This window comes from Phasianus colchicus, chromosome 13 (assembly GCF_987193195.1).
Source record: "Phasianus colchicus chromosome 13, bPhaCol1.hap1.1, whole genome shotgun sequence".
NCBI classification, from domain to species: domain Eukaryota; kingdom Metazoa; phylum Chordata; class Aves; order Galliformes; family Phasianidae; genus Phasianus; species Phasianus colchicus.
The window spans coordinates 3,732,761-3,751,158 of NC_143448.1; the positions used below are offsets into that span (position 1 = coordinate 3,732,761).

The 18,398-nt window shown below is 39.0% G+C and overlaps 2 protein-coding genes across 3 annotated transcripts in view; one reads left to right on the plus strand and one right to left on the minus strand.

Annotated features, from left to right (window-relative positions):
* The first annotated feature begins 1,990 nt into the window (after positions 1–1,990).
* LOC116243646 (dipeptidase 2-like) overlaps positions 1,991–18,398 on the plus strand; it is a 47,330-nt gene continuing 30,922 nt past the window's right edge. Inside the window, exons 1-2 of one of the 2 annotated variants that reach the window (XM_090149877.1) lie at positions 1,991–2,193; positions 5,184–5,289. The gene's annotated coding sequence lies outside the window, so the exon portion shown is untranslated. Of the gene's footprint in view, positions 2,194–2,761; positions 2,964–5,183; positions 5,290–18,398 lie in introns of those variants that run through there. The other variant, XM_090149878.1, reaches the window with a different exon arrangement.
* Positions 2,205–18,289, minus strand: LOC116243628 (galanin receptor type 1-like). The gene is made up of 3 exons (XM_031614938.2): positions 17,074–18,289; positions 15,415–15,480; positions 2,205–2,944 (listed from the first exon to the last, which is right to left on the minus strand). Exons 1-3 carry the CDS (start codon positions 17,779–17,781, stop codon positions 2,627–2,629), a joined length of 1,092 nt encoding a protein of 363 aa, XP_031470798.2. The 5' UTR covers positions 17,782–18,289; the 3' UTR covers positions 2,205–2,626.

An 18,398-nucleotide genomic window follows, 5' to 3' on the forward strand; every position in this document is an offset into this window, starting at 1 on the left:
AGCTGAAAACGTCTCCAGCGGGAGGAAAGAAAGTGTTTTGACTCAAATTTTATCCTAATGGAACAGACGGAGAAAGTTGCCATTCTCTTAAACTGAGAGGATTAAAGTGAGGCTGAAGTTATTTTGTATCTAGCTGCTCGTTTGCGTCCATGGGAAATAATCACTAAAAAAAAAAAAGGTAATTTAACTCTGATTTATGTTGGGGGGACTTATTGCAGCTCTTCCTTTTAGCAGCTCTTTCTTCTTTACTATCCATCTCTTTGCCTGTGCTAAAACTCAGTATTTAGAAATCTGTTAGCTGGAAAGAACACGGCAGTGTCTCTGTATCTGGTTTCCAACCAAATAAGGTTCTGGAGTCTTAGTATGAGTGAAAGCTAAAGAAACAGAAAACTTTAACAGCCACTTCAGCATAAGGCTATGACCTTTTCCTACATAGTTACTGAAGCCATGTATTCTGTTCAGTTGCAGTTAAAGGATTCTTAGGGTAAAGTTATTTTCTTCAATAGAAAGCTTTCAACTTTGTGAATGAAGTGAAAGGGCAACCCGTTTGTTGTGTAGGCCACTCTAAAGTTCATTCCATGGCAAATCATGCAATTCATGTGTCTGCAGGCAGATGCGTGCTTCCTGGGGAGTAAATACTTAAAAAGAAATTTGGGGACAATCTGTATGATTATAGTTTACAGAAAATCCTCTTTGTTGAAACACATCTTCTGTTGTATCAGGTCCTGTGAATGGCTTTAACATCAATACACTGATTATCTTAGATGAAGTAGTTTCATTAAACTCCAAGGGGAAAAAAAGGCTAATATTTGCTTGCCTGCTTTCAGGCTGACTATCCCAGGTGTCACGTAACTTCTGTGTGATTTAACAGGAGGAAGTTTTCAAAGCTGCAGTGCTTCCCCATGTTACATGAATGTGGAGTTACTGTCTTTTAAGTGTCCTCCCTCCTGAGTGAGCTGGTGATAATGGCTTTCCCAGTTTCATGTGTAGTTGCCCTTTTAGATGAATTTTTTTCATCTTTTTTTTGCTTGGGATCCCAACTGCTGTTGCAGTTACGTGCTGCAGTATTTTGCTCTGCTACCTACAATTCCCAGCTAAATAACGTGACTGAGTTCTAAACCACTCTGCCCCTTCTCAGGTAACGTTTGATTCCGGGGAGAAAATAGCCCTTAAGAAGTTAAATGATGTCATATAAACATCAGCTTCTGACTGGAGATCCGCAGTCAAAACAACCTGGCAACGATCATAATGCATCGGCTTGGTTTCTATCACTAACTAAGTGGCACTGGTGATAACAGCCGTTTTTTTTTCCTGAGGCGGCGGGGCGGGCTGTCCCCTCACGAGGGGTGCAGGCTCCCGCCGGCGCTGAAGAGCCGTGGCGGGAAGAGGCCGCCCCGCGTGCCCGCCCTCGCGCCGCGCCGGCTGAGGGGGCGGCCATGGCGGCCCGGGGTGACTGCTGGTCAGTTCACCAGAGATACAGCAGGTTCTGGTGGGTGTGCTTGAGGTCGAGGTGTAAAACGTACACGTTAATAAAAAATATGAGTGTTTGGTGCGTGGAGTATGTCTCACAGAAATTAGGCACGTACGTTTTGAAGGCAGTCACAAAAGATGCTGAAGATGATCGAGACCATATTTGGGTATTGTGGTTATGGTTCTTAGTTAAACTTCAAATTAAACTTCTATAATGCACTTTTAAAAGCTCCTTAACAGTCTGTGAATCCAGAATAACGCTGGGTCGGTCAGGACTGAAGCACACAACGATGACATCAGACCAGATGGTGACACTATAACGGCCTTCCAGCCATATGCTTCTTAAATCTGAAGTAACACGCACTTTATATATTCATAAATCATAACTTTAAACTTAAACATTTAATGAAAAGAAGGCATTTTAACATTTGTATAAGAACATGTCCAATAAAAAGCTTTGGGTAGATATGCTCAGAGAACACCGCATGCACCAATAAAGCATCACTTTCAAATAAAATATCACTTTCAAACAAAAACAGTTCTTTTAAGCATATTTTGAGAAATCTCACATAATTATTAGTTAGGCAGTTACTAGAGCCAATCATCAACAGCAGTAATTACATCCAGGAGTATGCAGACATTGAGACCTGGGGGAATGCAAGCCTCTACAGGGCCATCAAATGCAGATGTCTGCATCAGTGAGACCTCATGTTACACAACACGGTAAGCAAATACTATGGCAAAGACTTCCAGGAGATTTATAGATTCCATCACTGCTAAAAACATACATAGCTCACATATGGTAATACGATTGTTTAAGGAACGGATACATTCATTGATATATTAGCTAGGTTATGAAACTGCTTCTCAGCGCCCTCAGTAAATGTCGTGTCTCTCATTGCTCATATCCTAATAAGAGCCCACGCACAGAATTGTTAAGTCGCTCATTTCATGTCTGTCTGTAATTATACCTTCTGTTTAAACACATCTTATCCTTTATGGGCATAACTACAGCTGTTTCCTCTTAGGGGAACCACAAGGGCATTCAGACACTTCTGATGGTGCCTAGCAGCAAGGTACCTAAAATGCCCCTGTGTAGCTGTTCTGTCAGACACCACCCTTCTCTCTTCTCCTGAAAGGTATTTCTGAGCCCCGCTTACACATTAGTGGTTGAGTGTGTGGTAGAGAAGTTCTCCATGCGTATTCTGACCAGCTTCTCAGTGGGGTCTGGCTGCAGGAAGCACTTGCAGTTGAAGGCCTGCTGACAGGCCTTGCGGAAGTTCTCTGAGAGAAAAGCGTAAATGATGGGGTTGATGCAGGAGTTCCCATAGGCCAAGCAATGGGAGATGATGCGGAAAGTGAAGGAGATGTTGTTGAGGGGAAAGTGCCCAAACTCTGCCCACATTGTGATGATGTGGTGCGGCAGCCAGGAGAGCAGGAACACAGCAACCACAAGAAGCACTGTCTGTGCTGTCTGAAAAAGATGAGATCAGGTATTAAATGGTTACAGTGCTTTAATAAGTCTGTGATATGAGTTTGACCTCCACAGTGAAGGCCACATGATACAGGCAACACTGCTGCTAGGTGAGCAAACTATGACTGTAAGAGAAAGAGTGCTGAAAACCAACCTTCTTCCCTGGAAAAACAGAATTTCCTTGTTTTAGCTTAGGTAATAGCTTAAGATGTTGGCCACAGCTGTGATGACCCCTAACAGATGTGGCTGGGGAAGAGGAAGGAGGTCAGTGCCTCAGGAGGGCTGAGCAAGGTGGTGAAGTCATCTGATGGGCTTGGCTGCCAGAGTGGGAAGGGTACGATGAGAGGCAGCCTGGAGAAAAGGAAGGTGTTGTGAGCTGCTGGAATTATTTTTGTGTGATACTTAACAGGCTGTTTCTTAGGGTTTCATTCCACTTATTGAGAGGAAACGGTAATTTGGGGATTGAATCTTTGGCCATGGGGAACCCAGATGGAGCAAGGGTTGGAGGCAAAGACCAGGGTGTCAGTGTTTTGGGACTGGGACCTAAATCTGTCTGCTAACTCCAAAAAAGAGATCCCCATCAATGTAGGTAAAATCTCTTGTCCTCTGAATGTTGCTGTAAAACTTATTTTGAGAGGACCTGCAGGATGCATGACAATCAGCATTTATTGAGAAGTTTTTTTCCTTTCTAGAACAAAAACTGCTTGACCCAGTACAGTTTAGAGTCTGTCTGACATTAAAAATTACTTCTGAGGAAAAAAAAAGTACAGAAAGAAGTTGTTAAAGATTTCTTTTATGACAAAGGTACTAGTAGAAGCAAGTTGTAACTGGCTGTAGCTTCCTTTCTGTAGTGGGGGTTCTATGTGGTCACGACCCCGCTTCTCAAGTTTAAGCAGCCTCAGAGTGTTGTTTTTATCTCACTTTCTACATGTAGTACAGGCAGGGAATGCATGAGCAAAGCTCAGATATTACTGACTTGGGGCCCCAGAGAGTCCTTCCTACTATTTTTGCAGGGCCACTTCTATCTTTTTTCAGAAATAATGATGGTATCAGAAGATAAGGGTTTTTGTTTGCTTTTGTTTTTCTGTAACCTATTCGATCCGTCCTTGGCACATTGTAATAGAAGTTTATCAGGTAACTTTTTTCTCCTCCTTACTGATTCTCAGCAAAATGCATGCTTTAGAGGTTATCACTTCTATTTTGCCACTTGGATAAATGTAACAATTTGTGAATGTGCAGGTATTATCTTTCTCCTAAGGAAAATGTGAGTTGTCGTATAAGTAGCAGGAAAAAAAGAAAAAGAAAAATGAGGCCTTCATTTCAGCTTAAGGATTACAATCTTGGTAGTCTAGGTCAATGCTTCGGTCAGTAACTCCCTTCCATAATTTCAAGCAAACAGCAAGCAATTACTTCCTTAGAACAGAGATAATTTCCTAGTGAACAAAAAACTCATTTAATCACTGGTTATAGAGACTGCATCTAGCAGTTGTTTGCTGGAGAAACACCTGCAGGTTTTCAAATGTCATTTTAAATTACTGTAGCACTCTGTCACCTTACCTGTTATGCTAGAATGTATAAACAGAGGTTATAAAGAGTCAGAGTTATGTTTATCCAACAACAAAGCACCTAAGCTTTTCAGGGGAAAGCGAATCTATCCCTGACTTGCAATTTGTCAAATAAAAAAGCTGCTGAAAATCCTCTGTATGTGCTCCAACTTTTCGTCAGCACTCACAGTTGGTATGACTTGCCAAAATAAGCAAATCACCTTGGCAGTATTTCACTGGTGACTAAAGCGGCTGAGTAGAGTTGAGCTGAGGAAGAAGATTTTTAGATTCCCATTAAAATGAGAAAATGTTTCAAGAGTCATTTACTCCTCCCTTGATACTCTTTATGTTTCTGGTGAGATAGAAACTGCAGCTTATTTTTCTAAGTCTTCATGCTTAGTGCTGTATAAAGGATAATATGAGGAAAACAAGGGAATTAATTGAGCAAGAAAACTGAAGGTAGATTTCCAAAGCGATTACATCTTCGATGATTTCTCTGGTGTCTTACAAGACTATTTGATTCTCAGAGCATTTGCAGTATTTCCCTTGTTGGTGGTGTTTCAATAAAAATGCAATAAAACTTCACTCATCTGGAGTTTACTTCAGTGAGGGCTTTTTCTTTCTTCCTTGTATCAGTAAATGAGGTATAGTGTACATGAATGTATGTAGACTGACAGGGGGCTTCTGTATTGCAGACCAACTATGAAGATCATATTCTGGAGGTGATGACAGCAATGGAGGAAACACAACAGCATGCTCCAGGGAAGAGTAAGATGGTATTTCTTTTCAAGAAGAATGTAGGTAAGGTACTTAGGTATTGTTGTGTAAAGTCACTGGTCGTAAAAAGTGACTGCAGTCCCATACATAAGAACTTATGGGAGCCACTGCAGAAATATTTATAAACAAGTGTTAAATGTTTATAAACTAGCTTTTTGCAAGAGGTCGAAGATACAAGGCAAAATTTCAGGAAATCCACTAGTCTTTCAGATTCTTCTGTTTCACTTTAGTAACAGCCCCATGATGCTCTTGAAGTTTCAAAATCCTTTGGGGTCAACTTCATTTTTAAAACACAAACAAACAAAAAACAACCGTGCATTTCTCAGAAACTACTATGCTCATGTGTTCAGGTTCATTTCTTCATTAAACCTATTGCTAGAACTTACTTGATCTAGTCAAATAGAGTTAGCTCAGGACTTTTGTATTGTGCTGACCTTTCTGAAACCTGCATTAAAATCTGAAGAATGTGTGGGTGTGCTACAATTATAATTACTGCTTATAACATATATTCATTCTGGCTTTATATGTGAATGAATCATGCTAATATGTTTTAAGCACATTCTGCTTACTCTAACAGTAGTAATGTGGGTGAAGCCCAGTTGGGAACTGTTTTTTTCTCCTGTTTGTTTAACCCTGCAGAAAAGTCAACTGCATGATGAGATGTGGGGATGTTCTCTGTATTGGACAATATCTTTGTTGTGTTTACATAGGGCCTGCAGCAATGATCTCCTGCAATAAAAACAGGTGATCATTGAAACAGAAAAATGTGTTTGGACAAGAGACAGCAGTGCTATCTTCACTTGTTTCTAATTGCATTAACAAGTCAATTAAATTTGTTAAAGTCTAGGAAGATGTTATTTCATCAGATCAAGATTTTTGTGCAGATTAGAGAAAATAAATTTAAAAAAATACAGGGAGGAGAGAGATTTAAGTAAAACAAATGCATCAAGTAGGCTTGTGTTCATTTTGAAAGGCCTTTATGTTCATCTTACTCCTAGCATATCTCAGGTGCTTCCTTAGTTCACATACCATAATGCTATCTGACATATAGGGTGACAAAGCATTTTCCTATGTGAATAAACAACCTCTGCTAGCAAACTCTTAAAAATGACCACATGGGGTACCAGAAGCTGTCCTTAATAAGGTGCTGGTATGATTGGGAGTTGATGGAACTGAAAGACACAGAAGAAGTGGTCTTGTTGGGTCTAGCTTGCCTACTGTGGTATGATGGGTGCTAATGAAATTATTAATGACTTGTAGCACTCTTAATTCTCACCAGCAATAATGATGCTACTTTTTTTACCCTGTATCAATGATAAGTAGCTTAGGCTTGTTACCAAGACTATCTTCGATAGCATCCCTCTGCTTGAATTAGGAGGTTACAAGCACTGAAAAATTCTTTTGAATAGGGGCTATCAATCTAGATTATTTTTTCTGCTTACTGTGAAATGACAAACCATGCATTCAGCATAGGGCTAGTTGTTAAAAATGAAGCTGCGGTTGCTATGCATTAGCACAAAGCTATTTATGAGATCCAACTATTTAGGATTTTGCAAATGTAAATACAGACAATAGTAGAGCAATTATATACATAATTCATGACTTAAGGAACATGTTTTGGAAATTGAATTTTCATCTTTTTTTTTTTTTCTTTTTCGAGTTATGGAGTATATGGTTAAGAGAGGGAACTAAAACAATGTGTTGTTTTACTTTTAACATGACACTAGCTAAAAATAGTGTTAATACTGACTGTAAACAGCTGCAGAAGACTGATACAAATAACTTCTGTACTGTTTGAGTTTGTTCAGTGAGTTGAGATAATTTGCACTGTTAATGGATTACTGCTGGTCTAGCTGTGCCCATGTTAACCTTATGATTCATTTCTGAAGTTTCATTGGTCCATATTAGGCATGTGCATTGGCCAATATTGAATTATTTAACTGTTGCTTAGTAATATTTCAAACTTACTTTCAAGCTTCACAAAACAACCTTGCAGTTCATTCGGAGCTAAAGAACAAAGGAAGTGTACTAAGCTACACAGAGGATCAGTAGCAGGCTGGGAAGTAGAGAACAGGGGAAATCATAAATATGTTTTATTAAATAAACAAAATTTTTCTTTGGGTTTCCATCTCCCCTCATTCTTCTGCTATTTTTATAGGTGATCTTTAAGGTCCCTTCCAACCCAAGTGACTTATGATTTGAATCTCATTTATAGCTTTTTCTGCTTTTCTTTGTTTTCCCTTTGATTTTTTATTTTCCTCAGTCCTGAACAAGCTATGTCTTGCTTTTGTCTGTCCTCTGCCCTTCAAAAAGCAATGGGAAACATGTTTAAAAACCTTTTTTTGAGGGAGATGGCTCATTCTGCAGGGTGATGAACTCTTTAGCATTTAACTGTGGCTTTGGAGCTGTTATTCTTGATGAAATCATAATGAAGATGCTTCAACTTGTCAAGGGCAAAATTAAGATTGCACTGTAATGAATCAAATGCTTCAAATATTCCATGGGCTTGTTATATTTTGTGTAACTACACGATGCATTAGATTAACAAACTGTGTTGAGATTAAAATATGCAGTGGATAGAGCAGTCTAAAAGCAGAGACTTTGGAGAGAGGGCCTGTCACGTTCCTGATCTAGTTTAGACAGATTTTTTCAGAGCTGATTAGACTATCCATTTGTATTATGTACCTCAGCCACACAGAAATGGGAAAGAACATTCAGTGAGGCTTTTATTGGACAGTATGTTCTTGCTTGCAGGAAACCTGAATTTGTTAGTGGGACTGTGCTGTTTCTAGTATATGATGGAGGTTTTTTTTCTCCCCATTCCATGGTTATGAAGGAAGAAGCACAAAGAAACCTATGCCTGTTCTTCTGCACTTTCTCATTAACAACTGACTCATCCTTTTTTTTTTTTTTAACTGCTGTGTGGGAGGACAGTGTATATAATGAACTTGTTCCATACTTGGGGTCTTCTTTCCCCTTGCTCACCAAAACTAGTTTCAATTAATGATGTACTGCTGTGAGTCCAAAGGCAGCTTTATACTAGCTGGGGCTGATTCTTCACACCATGCCATACTTCCTCAGCCTCTGTATGGAGGCCAGTACTTTTGACTTCTGATACAAAGTTATGTGTTTTCTCTGATTAATTCTTTTCTCCTGTTATGTTGTCTCTAACTTACATCTCCTTTTCCCTAATGTTTTAGAGACAGTTGGTACAAGTTTCGATCACCTCATGTTTGATTTGGGTAAGCTACCAAATGTCAGTTTTGGCTACATGTTGTAAATCTACTGTGGTGGGTGTTCTGCAAAAAATGTAGTGATCCACAGTGCTCTAAGCTTCTGCTTTTAGACAGTGCACTGCATCGGTGCCCAGAAAGGATATGTGGCTCAGCACAGTTTATTACTGTATTGCTGGAGGTACATACCAACTTCGCCCTCAACTCCAGCATACTCTGTTTTCTGAAGACAGAAATGATTCAGACATTTCTTTGCTCAGAATCCAGTCCCTCTTTAAGCCAATGTGCAGAACTGAAAACTGTCAAGTTTCCTCTTTTCCTCATGTCAGGTTCTTTTCTTCCGTGTTCACAAATCTGAATCCCACTGATCCATTTGTAAGCCTTACTTTCCAAGGAGTTTGAACACCAGGAAGGATCCAAAGCACAACTTGAACTACAGAAATGTGCTTATGGCTTAGTGATAAGCACATAATGCTTCAAAACAGATGTTTCAAAAAAGTCTGTATCTGTTTTTAAGGAGCTTAAATGTTGGGTAGAAGATTCCGCTTCAGAGAAAACTCATCTGTTACTTGATTATAAAGCACTTCTCACTGCCCTCTGGTCTTTCTTTTATTACTCTCTAGTGTAACTGATCCAAATTGGTCTTAAACTGCAGTGAAAATGTTCTTGGTTTTTTTCTCCATTGTTCTGTTCTTTGTTTCTTGCAATCAGAAATGGCAGTTAGCTACCAAGAAGAGGAGGGATTGAAAATGAACTTTGATTCATTGAATCTGTCCATCTTGGCTATTTGCATAGCAAGCTGAGAGGTGAACTCTTCATTTCCCGTCTAAGCTTGATCACTCTGGGCTGACTGCTCCCTGCACATCTCTGATTCTGAGATTTTGCTACTGATCTCCTCTGATGCTGTTAATACTGGCTCACTTTGTATTCATAAATGCTTATGAGCATTATGATATTCCATTATCTACTAATTGGCAATGAAGCTCTCTATTTCTGCTACTCTAGGTTCTTATTAGCAAGACAACCTGTAGGATTTCACTTCTGATTAGTATTGTTTTGCTGTTATTGAATTGATCCCAGGATTTTCCATGCTACTTTGATGTACTTAGAATTGGTTGTGCTTAAACCTCAAACATTGTAATCGTTAAGACTATATGAAAACCCTCTGGCTGTGTGAACAGTAATCAAATAAAGGATTCAGCATACAAGAAAGCAGTTCTTGACCAAAATACCTTGAAGAATTTATGAATGTCTTACCTCAAACTGTAATTTGACTTTCAAAAAGAGCTGCTCCAGGGAGCATCCCAAATCAGCTCTGTGTATTTGTGCTCACGTAGCTCTGGGAGCAGTGAACTTTATATGTAGGTAAATGTAGGATTATGAGTATACAAGTTGAGAAAGAAAACAATCTTAGCTTCATAAAGGAAGTTGTGCTTTAAATTGACTAGTATAATTTTGGAGCATGATCTTTGTGTACTTTGTAAACACATTAGCCTTGTTCTCAAACACCAGTAAGAAGAAAATGTTAAGGGGGGATATGTTAGGAATTAGTAGGAAAAGAATATAGAACAAACAAGGATGTGTTTTCTCACCTTTTCATCTTCCTATTGTAGCTAAAATAATAGGGAGGAACTGTACTTATTTTTTAGATTCAGATGTTTCAATTGGTCTGTTATTTGGAACCTTTCACCACTGTTACCTCTAAAAATTCCACAACTCTTCCTTCTTTATAAGGGCTCTTTCAAAATAGCTGTGAAATTTGTAACCCTAAAACCCTTTTTAAACTTGAAAAAAAAAAAAAACAGGTTGTTCAGTTTGCAACTTGTTTGTTCTTTAAAGATGTACAGGACAAAGCCAAGTAAACATTTAGGAACCCTGGTGTGCTTCAGAGGCCAGTAAGGCACCACAGGGCCAGTTCATGATCAGAATAAACCTTGCTTTGCATTCATTTCCATTATTAAAACATCTGATTTATTGCAAATGTATGTTCAGAGTTCCTAGGGCTGGGCTATTAGGAAACACTTTTTCAGTGTTAACTTTCCTTGGAGATAAATTGTAGTTTTACCATGCATAATACACAACAAAGTAGCAGATCTGAAATATATTTTGTGATTGAGAAGTGCACAGGATTTCTTAGTACATAATTTGCTGGCCTGCCTCAGTAAATGATTATCCAAAACTGCAAAGGGGAATCCTGTAGCATCTCACGATCTCAGCTGTAAGGTTGGTGAGCATGTTCAGCTAGCAAGAGGTTAAATATGGAAGCTGGCATTCATGCATTTTTTGCATGCACAGTCTGGCTTAGTTCAGTACGCAGAATTTCAGCACCAACTTGCAGAAGTTACTGGATTACTGGATTTATCCCCTGATCTGTACAAACGTTACATATAAATGGAAAAGCACATCAAATTGAGCTGGTCCAACATTGACATGTAGCTGATAAGCCTATATAAAAAAAAGTGCAAGGTTGGAATATGAATTAAAGGTCAATCTCTTGATAATGATGTATGAATTCAGAATGCATCAACCTTCGAGCATATTAAATTCTTACAGCTTCAAATGTGCATAAATTGAAAAAAAAAACAAACCTGCAGTAGTTTGAACAATTAGCACATTGTAACTTAAGAGCTTACAAATTGCAACCTAAGCACAAATGTTTTTAATTCCTTTGTGACAGATGTACCTGGAGGATTTTATAGAATTTTAATAGAACCTGAGGTTATATTAAAGGCAGACTTCTTATTTCCAGCAATTTTTTGAATGCTGACTTTTGGCTTGAGGGTAGGAAGGGTGGGCAGACTGTCTGAGCTCTCTTGGTTATTCATAAACTGAGCTCACTCAGACCAAACGTGCTTGTAATTTTTAAAGTCATGCATGTATGTATGTAAACATTTCCTACTAGTATGTTGGCCTAAGAAAACAGGGCCTTCCTGTCTGTCCTCCCAGCTCCCACATATCCTCAAATAATGTAAACTTTTAGTACAATACTCTGGCAAATGGGACAATGGTAGAAAGATAGGAAATAATTGAAGAGAAAGAAAAATGTCTTTGAATGTGAGATACAGAATGAAATCTGCTGGAACCCCAGGTACGTCTCCTAGTGATTTTATCTGGGAGATATGGTACTGCTGAAATGGAGCTTAGCATTTAGAGAAGAGGCTTCATAAGCTAGTTTTCAAAGGAACTTTTTGACAAGGATCCCTTGATGAGAAATTAGGTGGCAATGCCATCCTATTTCAGGTGTATATGTCAGAGCTTCTTTTACTTGGCCAGGTTGCTAAAAACCAATCTTTTTAACTGAGTTTTGTTCTTTTATTCAACTGTCTGACAGTATGTGTGTATGTCTGCCTGTGCAGCTCTGCTCTGTCTCTAGGCTGCTGGTGCTTTTCTGCTGTGTGTGTTGATAGCACACTCTGGGTAGGTCTCAGGGGAAGGCTGAGAGCACTGCTGCAGGGCAGACACAGGAAATCATGCTGTGCCTCAAAACTGCAGAAGAAGTTGATGGAAGACACAAGGAAATGACTTCTTAGAATAAAAAAATTTCCCGCGTATTTCATTAAGTTTATTTTTTTTTAATTGAAGTTACGGTCTGATCTTTAAAGGATGAGGTTGATGGATTGTATACTATAATCCATGTGCTCAGATGGAACTAAATACAATTTTATGTTGCCTTCTTTGTTGCAGCTTTGCAACTAAGAAAGTCGGGCATATACTACTACTACACTGGAATTGTTCACTTGGCCATGTGATCATGGTTTTAGAAATGTCCCTAGATTTGCATCTAGCAGTCTCTCTCACATGTTCTGTAAATACTGGCCTTATCTTTCACATGTTGATTTGAGATTCAGAGGATGTACCTATAGCAGATCAAATATGCTCTCCTTTCTAACCATTCAAGTGGCTTAAATTTGATTTGTCCCTATAATGCTTCCCTACTGCATTCATCAGTTTCTTTGTTCAGTGGCTTAAACTGTGAAATAGGATGAGGTCGTTTCTGTGTATTACCAATGTTACGTTATTATTTGGAGTGGGATAGAATAAGAATAGTAAAACTCCAACGAGGTTACCAAATGCTTTAGATCCAGAAACAAGCTGTTTAAAAATAAATAATCTTACCCAATCATAAGGCTTTTTGTTTGTTTTGAAATGACCTTATAATGTACTATAATAGCAGTGTGTTTTCAGCTAGCCTCTGGAATGCTGTCCATGAGAAGTCCCTTCCCTAAACTCTATGGCATGCAGTTTATTTCTAAACTGTGTTTTATTTGAACTTACTCTATCTTGAGGAGTCCATATAGCGCAAAGAAATTTTCTGGGATTCTGAATGGCAAACCCATGGGAGCTCATGGCAGAACAATTTGCTTGTAGTGGTAATGCAGACAACATTTCACTAGAAACTCTTGTTCAAGAAGGTTGTAAGTTTGCAATTTGATTTTTTTTTTTTTTTTTTTTTTTTTGAGACCTTTACTTGCATAAACAGCATAGATAAAGGTAAGGAAATATGTATGAATAGCTGTTTACAAAATTCGCTGCTTATCTGTTCAAAACAAACAAAAGCAACACAAACAGGCCATACACTAAAACCCTTCTCTTAGAGGTGGAAGGAGGATATCAGCTCAGTTATCCTGTTTTCTTCAATTTGTAGGAATGAAGTAAGAATGGTCATAGATCCAGACTGAATTCTTTTTTTTAATATCAGTATGTGATTTTTTTCTGTCAGTGCGATCAAATGCAGGCTAAAATAACAGATAAGAATCAAGTAACTTTATCACCTCATGTTACACTTGGTTTTGATGGATCCAAGGTGGTAAGGTTCTATCCACTGAAATTGAACACATATTTCATAAAGTTAGATGTTTTTATAGGCTAAATTAATTTTCCAAACGTGGAACAAGATTCACTTGTCAAACCTCTTAGCAGAATAAGCAAAAGCTGTTCATTTAAACTCTGATGAAGCTTAGGAATTAAAACCAAGTGCAACTACTTGTCCTTAATAGACCAATTAGATACATATGAAGGAAGCTAATTTAACAGAACTGACATGTACATATGAATTTCCTATTAGGATCTAATGTGAAGTGTTCTTAGGAAGATCTGCTTTAAATGATTGACATTCAATGTGTTTCAAGGGTATTCTGATAGCACACATGGGAACAGAGTTAGTCTGCACACTGTGCAAGAAGGATGCCTTATAAAGTGCTAAGAGAAGTAGTTGGAACAAAAAGTAATTGCATTAGGGATGCCAAAGATTCTGTTTGGTCTGCAAAAAAAAAAGCTAGATGAAAAGCAGATTTCTGAACAGAAAATGCTGGAAGGAGACAAATTTTGAAAGATAGTTTGCATGTATGTGGTGTGATGTCTGATTTTTATTTTTATTTTTTTTAATCTTTGGATCAACAGTTTAACAAGGTCTAAGTGCCAGAATTAACAATAGCTTCTAGGCATTCCAGAACTATGACTAGGGAAGTACTTAACAGGAGGGAGAGAAAGTGCTCTATCATTGACATATTTGAGAAGGCAGTGAAAGGTATATTTTAAGATTAGTCCTCTCCGTTGTGTCTAATCAGGAAACCAACAGTTGGAGAAATTGTGGAACTGTTTTCCATTTAACTCTACAGGTCAAATGTGGAAACAATGCAGAAATATGTGTTTGAAGAAATGAATGTCATTTAAGAAAAAATATTTTGTAATTTCAGTGCTTTGCAGGAAGATGACACTAGTAATCTTTGACTTTTGGTAGCATTCTTTTCAAATATATGAAATAAACTTGTATTGGGACATAAATATACAGGCAAGGAAGGAACAGGAGTGAAGTCTAAACCATACAAAGTGTTTAGGGATTTGTTGGAGATTTTTTACACCTAAAGCAACTGGGTAAACTTGTGAAGTCATGAAATTATTCTATGTGAAAGAACCACATTTTTTTTTTTATCACTTCATTTGTTATTTTTGAAATACAATCATCAACAGATCTTTTCTGCCTTTTGTCATGGTAGCTGCTGGGCTGGCAAATCAAAACATTTCCCAGTCATCTCTTCTGCTTGTCACATCTAGTTGGTGGCATGCTCAGTGATCACTTGGGTTGTATGGTTGCTGTGCTGCAGGCAGAAACTGTGACCTGATTGTCCTACCAGCACCTAGTGATAGTGCCTCATTACAACTTGCCTTTGACCAGGCAGATAACCTACAGTTTTTCTTATCACCGCACACACAATGATTTTAACATTTCTGAGTGAAATAGAGTTTTTCCTTTTCATGTCCTATAAATCTCATGTTGCATCACTGTAGTGGTGAGCTTTGTTATCTGAAAACTGTTATTAATTATGGCTTATCCACTCAAAGATCCTTAGTGAAAAAATTCCATCTTTAGTATTTTCCTTGGTAAATTCTTACAATTCTGCATATTTCATACAGCTTGAATGGAATAACCCTGATGTTTGCCTCACAAAGGGGTCAAAGTGCCAACCAAGGTCTAAATCCACCAAATACTAATTGTAAACATTAAAGAACTGCAATGCAAACAGCTGCAAAACTGAGGTACTTCATTTTCAGGGTCCTTTCCTTTTAGCTTACTGAAGTGTACTCAAATACCTAGATCATCTTATAGTCTGAGTATCTTTCTGTCTGTCAGTGTAAAAATACTGTATTTGTAGGACTTCTATTATAGCACAAAAAATCAAAGACAGTCCAGCAGGCATGTATGTGGAAATCAATAGAGCAATTCGATAATGGCCTCATTTTGTGCTGTCTATAATGATACAACAAACTGACAACATGAATCTGAACTTCAGCTGAAAGACATGGATGACATCTGTAATTGAATGGAGCTTGAAAAGGATACTAGTTATTTTAAAAACATGACATTAGTGTATGACATTAATTACATTAGTGTACAAATTAAATCAAAGATATTTACCTTCTTCTTTGATCTTTCTGACTTCTTAGAAATATTCTTTACTTTTGTGTGGAGATGATACAAAACCTTGAAAGAAGGAACAATAAATTGAATAGCAAATTGAACAATATATATTAGTATTTGAACTTCATACACAAGCGCTATAAATTAAAAGAATTGCTCTAGTGTGACTTCAGAGTTGAATGTGATGCTTTCAGACTTAATTTTAAGCAGTCTCCGATTTTCTTTTCAAAGCTTGTTTCTTGAAGGTGAAAATGCTAAGCTTTCAGAAGATGTAGCTCAGCATTATGTAAGAGCTCAACTGGCTGTGTGCTGAAATTAACAGGAATCTTGACATGGATTTGAAATTTTAGACTGTGCTTAAATCATCTACATTTACACTCTAGGCTGTTTACAAATAAAGGCAGAGACCAGGCTACCAGCACTGTACTCTGGTATGACTGCCTTGCCACTCCTGAGTGCAACACTGACAAATGGAGCAGTTGCATGGGTTCCCCTTTCGGAGAGCGTCATAAGAAATGTTAGAGCACTGTCAGGAAAATCTCAGTTAATGACATTTAAATCAATCTTTATGCACCTGGTTATAGCACAACCATGACCTGACAACATTTATACTTCAGCTTTTGGAGGTAAAAGATTGAGTTTTCTAAAGCAGTTAATGGACAAAATAAAGCCTCTGTTAAATGCACCTTACTTTTCATTTGCTGCTGTGCTCACCAAGGGCAGTGAGGGGAAAAACAACTGGAGTCACAGTGACAGAATTTATAAACTAGTGGCATTTTCTTGTTTTGACAGCCAAGGCCTGAGAGGCAGATATCTTCAGCTTAAACCTAAGTGCCTTCTCCTTTTCATAGCACTGATGATATTAAAATAAACAGCCTTGAAAGCATCATAACTTTTGATTAAACAGGCATGAATTAAAATCCCAAGACAACTTTTTTTTCAGGAGAGCTGACCTGCAACTGACTAGAGATAAGGAAGTCCACTCCCTGGCAGTCACAAGCTGCTGCACAATAAAAGATAAATTAAAAAGTCACAGAAAAATTATTCTGGAAGTCTAGCATGACTCATAGGTCTCAGACATTCTAAAGATCAATCAGGGGAGACAAAAAATCAGTAACAATCCACAAGAAGTGAGAAAGAAATGCCTTGCTGAATAAGACTTAAATCCTAAAATGTCTTTATGAGTCTTTGCAAGACACAAAGTTGGGACTTCATGTCCAGTAAAATGAAGAAATTGCAGAAATGATTTTCTCTGATACTATTTCTGTAACTTTCTGCATGGTTGCTTCCTCTATAATTTTCTTTTCTTCCTAGGAGTAATCAATTTTTATTGAGAGGACAAACTAAAAACTGCAAAAAACAGCAAAAGTTTTTAACAAATTTGGGTGTCAGCTGAGCTTGTAGCAGTTCCTCACTTTGTACCTGAGCAGAAATGTTTTTCAGTCCTCTTTGTGAGATGGTGATTCTGCTCTATTCTACAACATCTGTCATATCCCCCCAACACCAGAGAAGCATCCTGTCCTAGCAGGGAGTATAATTAAATTGCATCTATTGGATTTGTTGGCTGAGTAGTTTGCATGTATGAATCCAAGCCAGCAAAAGGCTGGAAACGATCCTTTCCTCTCTTTGAATGTTGCTCTCATCCCTCTTACCCACCTTGGCGTAGCAGCAGGTGATGAGCACCAGAGGCAGGAGGTATCCTACTAGCAGGATCATAACCTTGTACGTCTGCTTGGCTGTTGAGCCCTCTGCCCAATTCTCCCAGCAGAAGGAGCTGTTGGGTGCTTGTTGATGACCGCTCATAAGGGCCTGGTGCTGGGCCACAGGGATGGCAATGAGTAGAGACAGCAACCAGATGACACCCACGCCGAGGGCAGCGTTGCGCTTGCTGCGGATGCTGGACGAACGCTTGGCGTGAACCACAGCGATGTATCTGTCCACAGACATGGCCACCAGAGTAAAGATGCTGACCAGCATTGTTGCCATGGCCAGGTAGTGAACCCACTTGCAAAAGAAGGCACCAAAGATCCATTCTGGCAGGGAGTAGATAGTGGCCTGGAAGGGGACACAGAAGAGTAAAAAGGAAAAGTCTGCAATGCTCAAGTTCAGGATGAAGATGTTGGTGGCACTGCGTGATGGGCGTCCCCCAGGCCGGAGACGACCCAAAACAACAAACACCAGTGTGTTCCCCACCATTCCCAGGAGAAAAATCAAACCAAAAAGCACTGGTACGATCACCACCTCAGGACCTCCCTTGGCAGCCCCCGACCAGCACGGTGGTTCTCCTTTTTGGTAAGTCTCGAGGCTGCACTTGCTGGTGTTGGCCCCAAAGAAAAGCACAAAGTTGTCTTCCTCCTCCTCCATAGATCTAGGCTGCTTAGAGACCAGGGAGCAGTTGCTGCAGCCCTGACCGCTGTGGAGAAGATCAGTGTTTGTTAATGGTGGCCAGAGGCTGAATGCTTGGGTTTTCCAATGCCCTGTGCCTTTGCTTTGGGAAGCAATTTTCTTCAGATGATTCTTCCAGATTCTGTATCTTCCAGGAAGTCAGACAAAGGGTTCTGAGGAACTGGTCTCATCTAAGAGGTTTGGTAGCTGCTGATGGAGGAGATCTTGTGACAGAGGATAAGTCTGTGCCAGGAGGGCTGAGGATGAAGCAATGGTAAAGCAGTGGCAGCCTGGTTTCCTCACGCTCCTCCTCTTCAGCGTCCCTCCCACACCACTCCCTGGAGCTGCGCCTGTTGTACCTGCTTTCCAGCTCTGTTTGGAGCTGTGGTAGCAAAAAAAAGTGCTGTCCATGACCTGAGCCTTTCAGAGATTAATCTCTATCAGCTCAGTCTTCATATGAGATTAGACATGGGGGGAAAAAAGCAAAAGCAAGTTTCTATTCAAAGGGATAGATGGAGCAGCAGATGCTAAATGGTTGTGTGTGCAGTACTATAAGGAGCAGCACTGGAACTGTCTACATGAAAATTTAAAAAAAG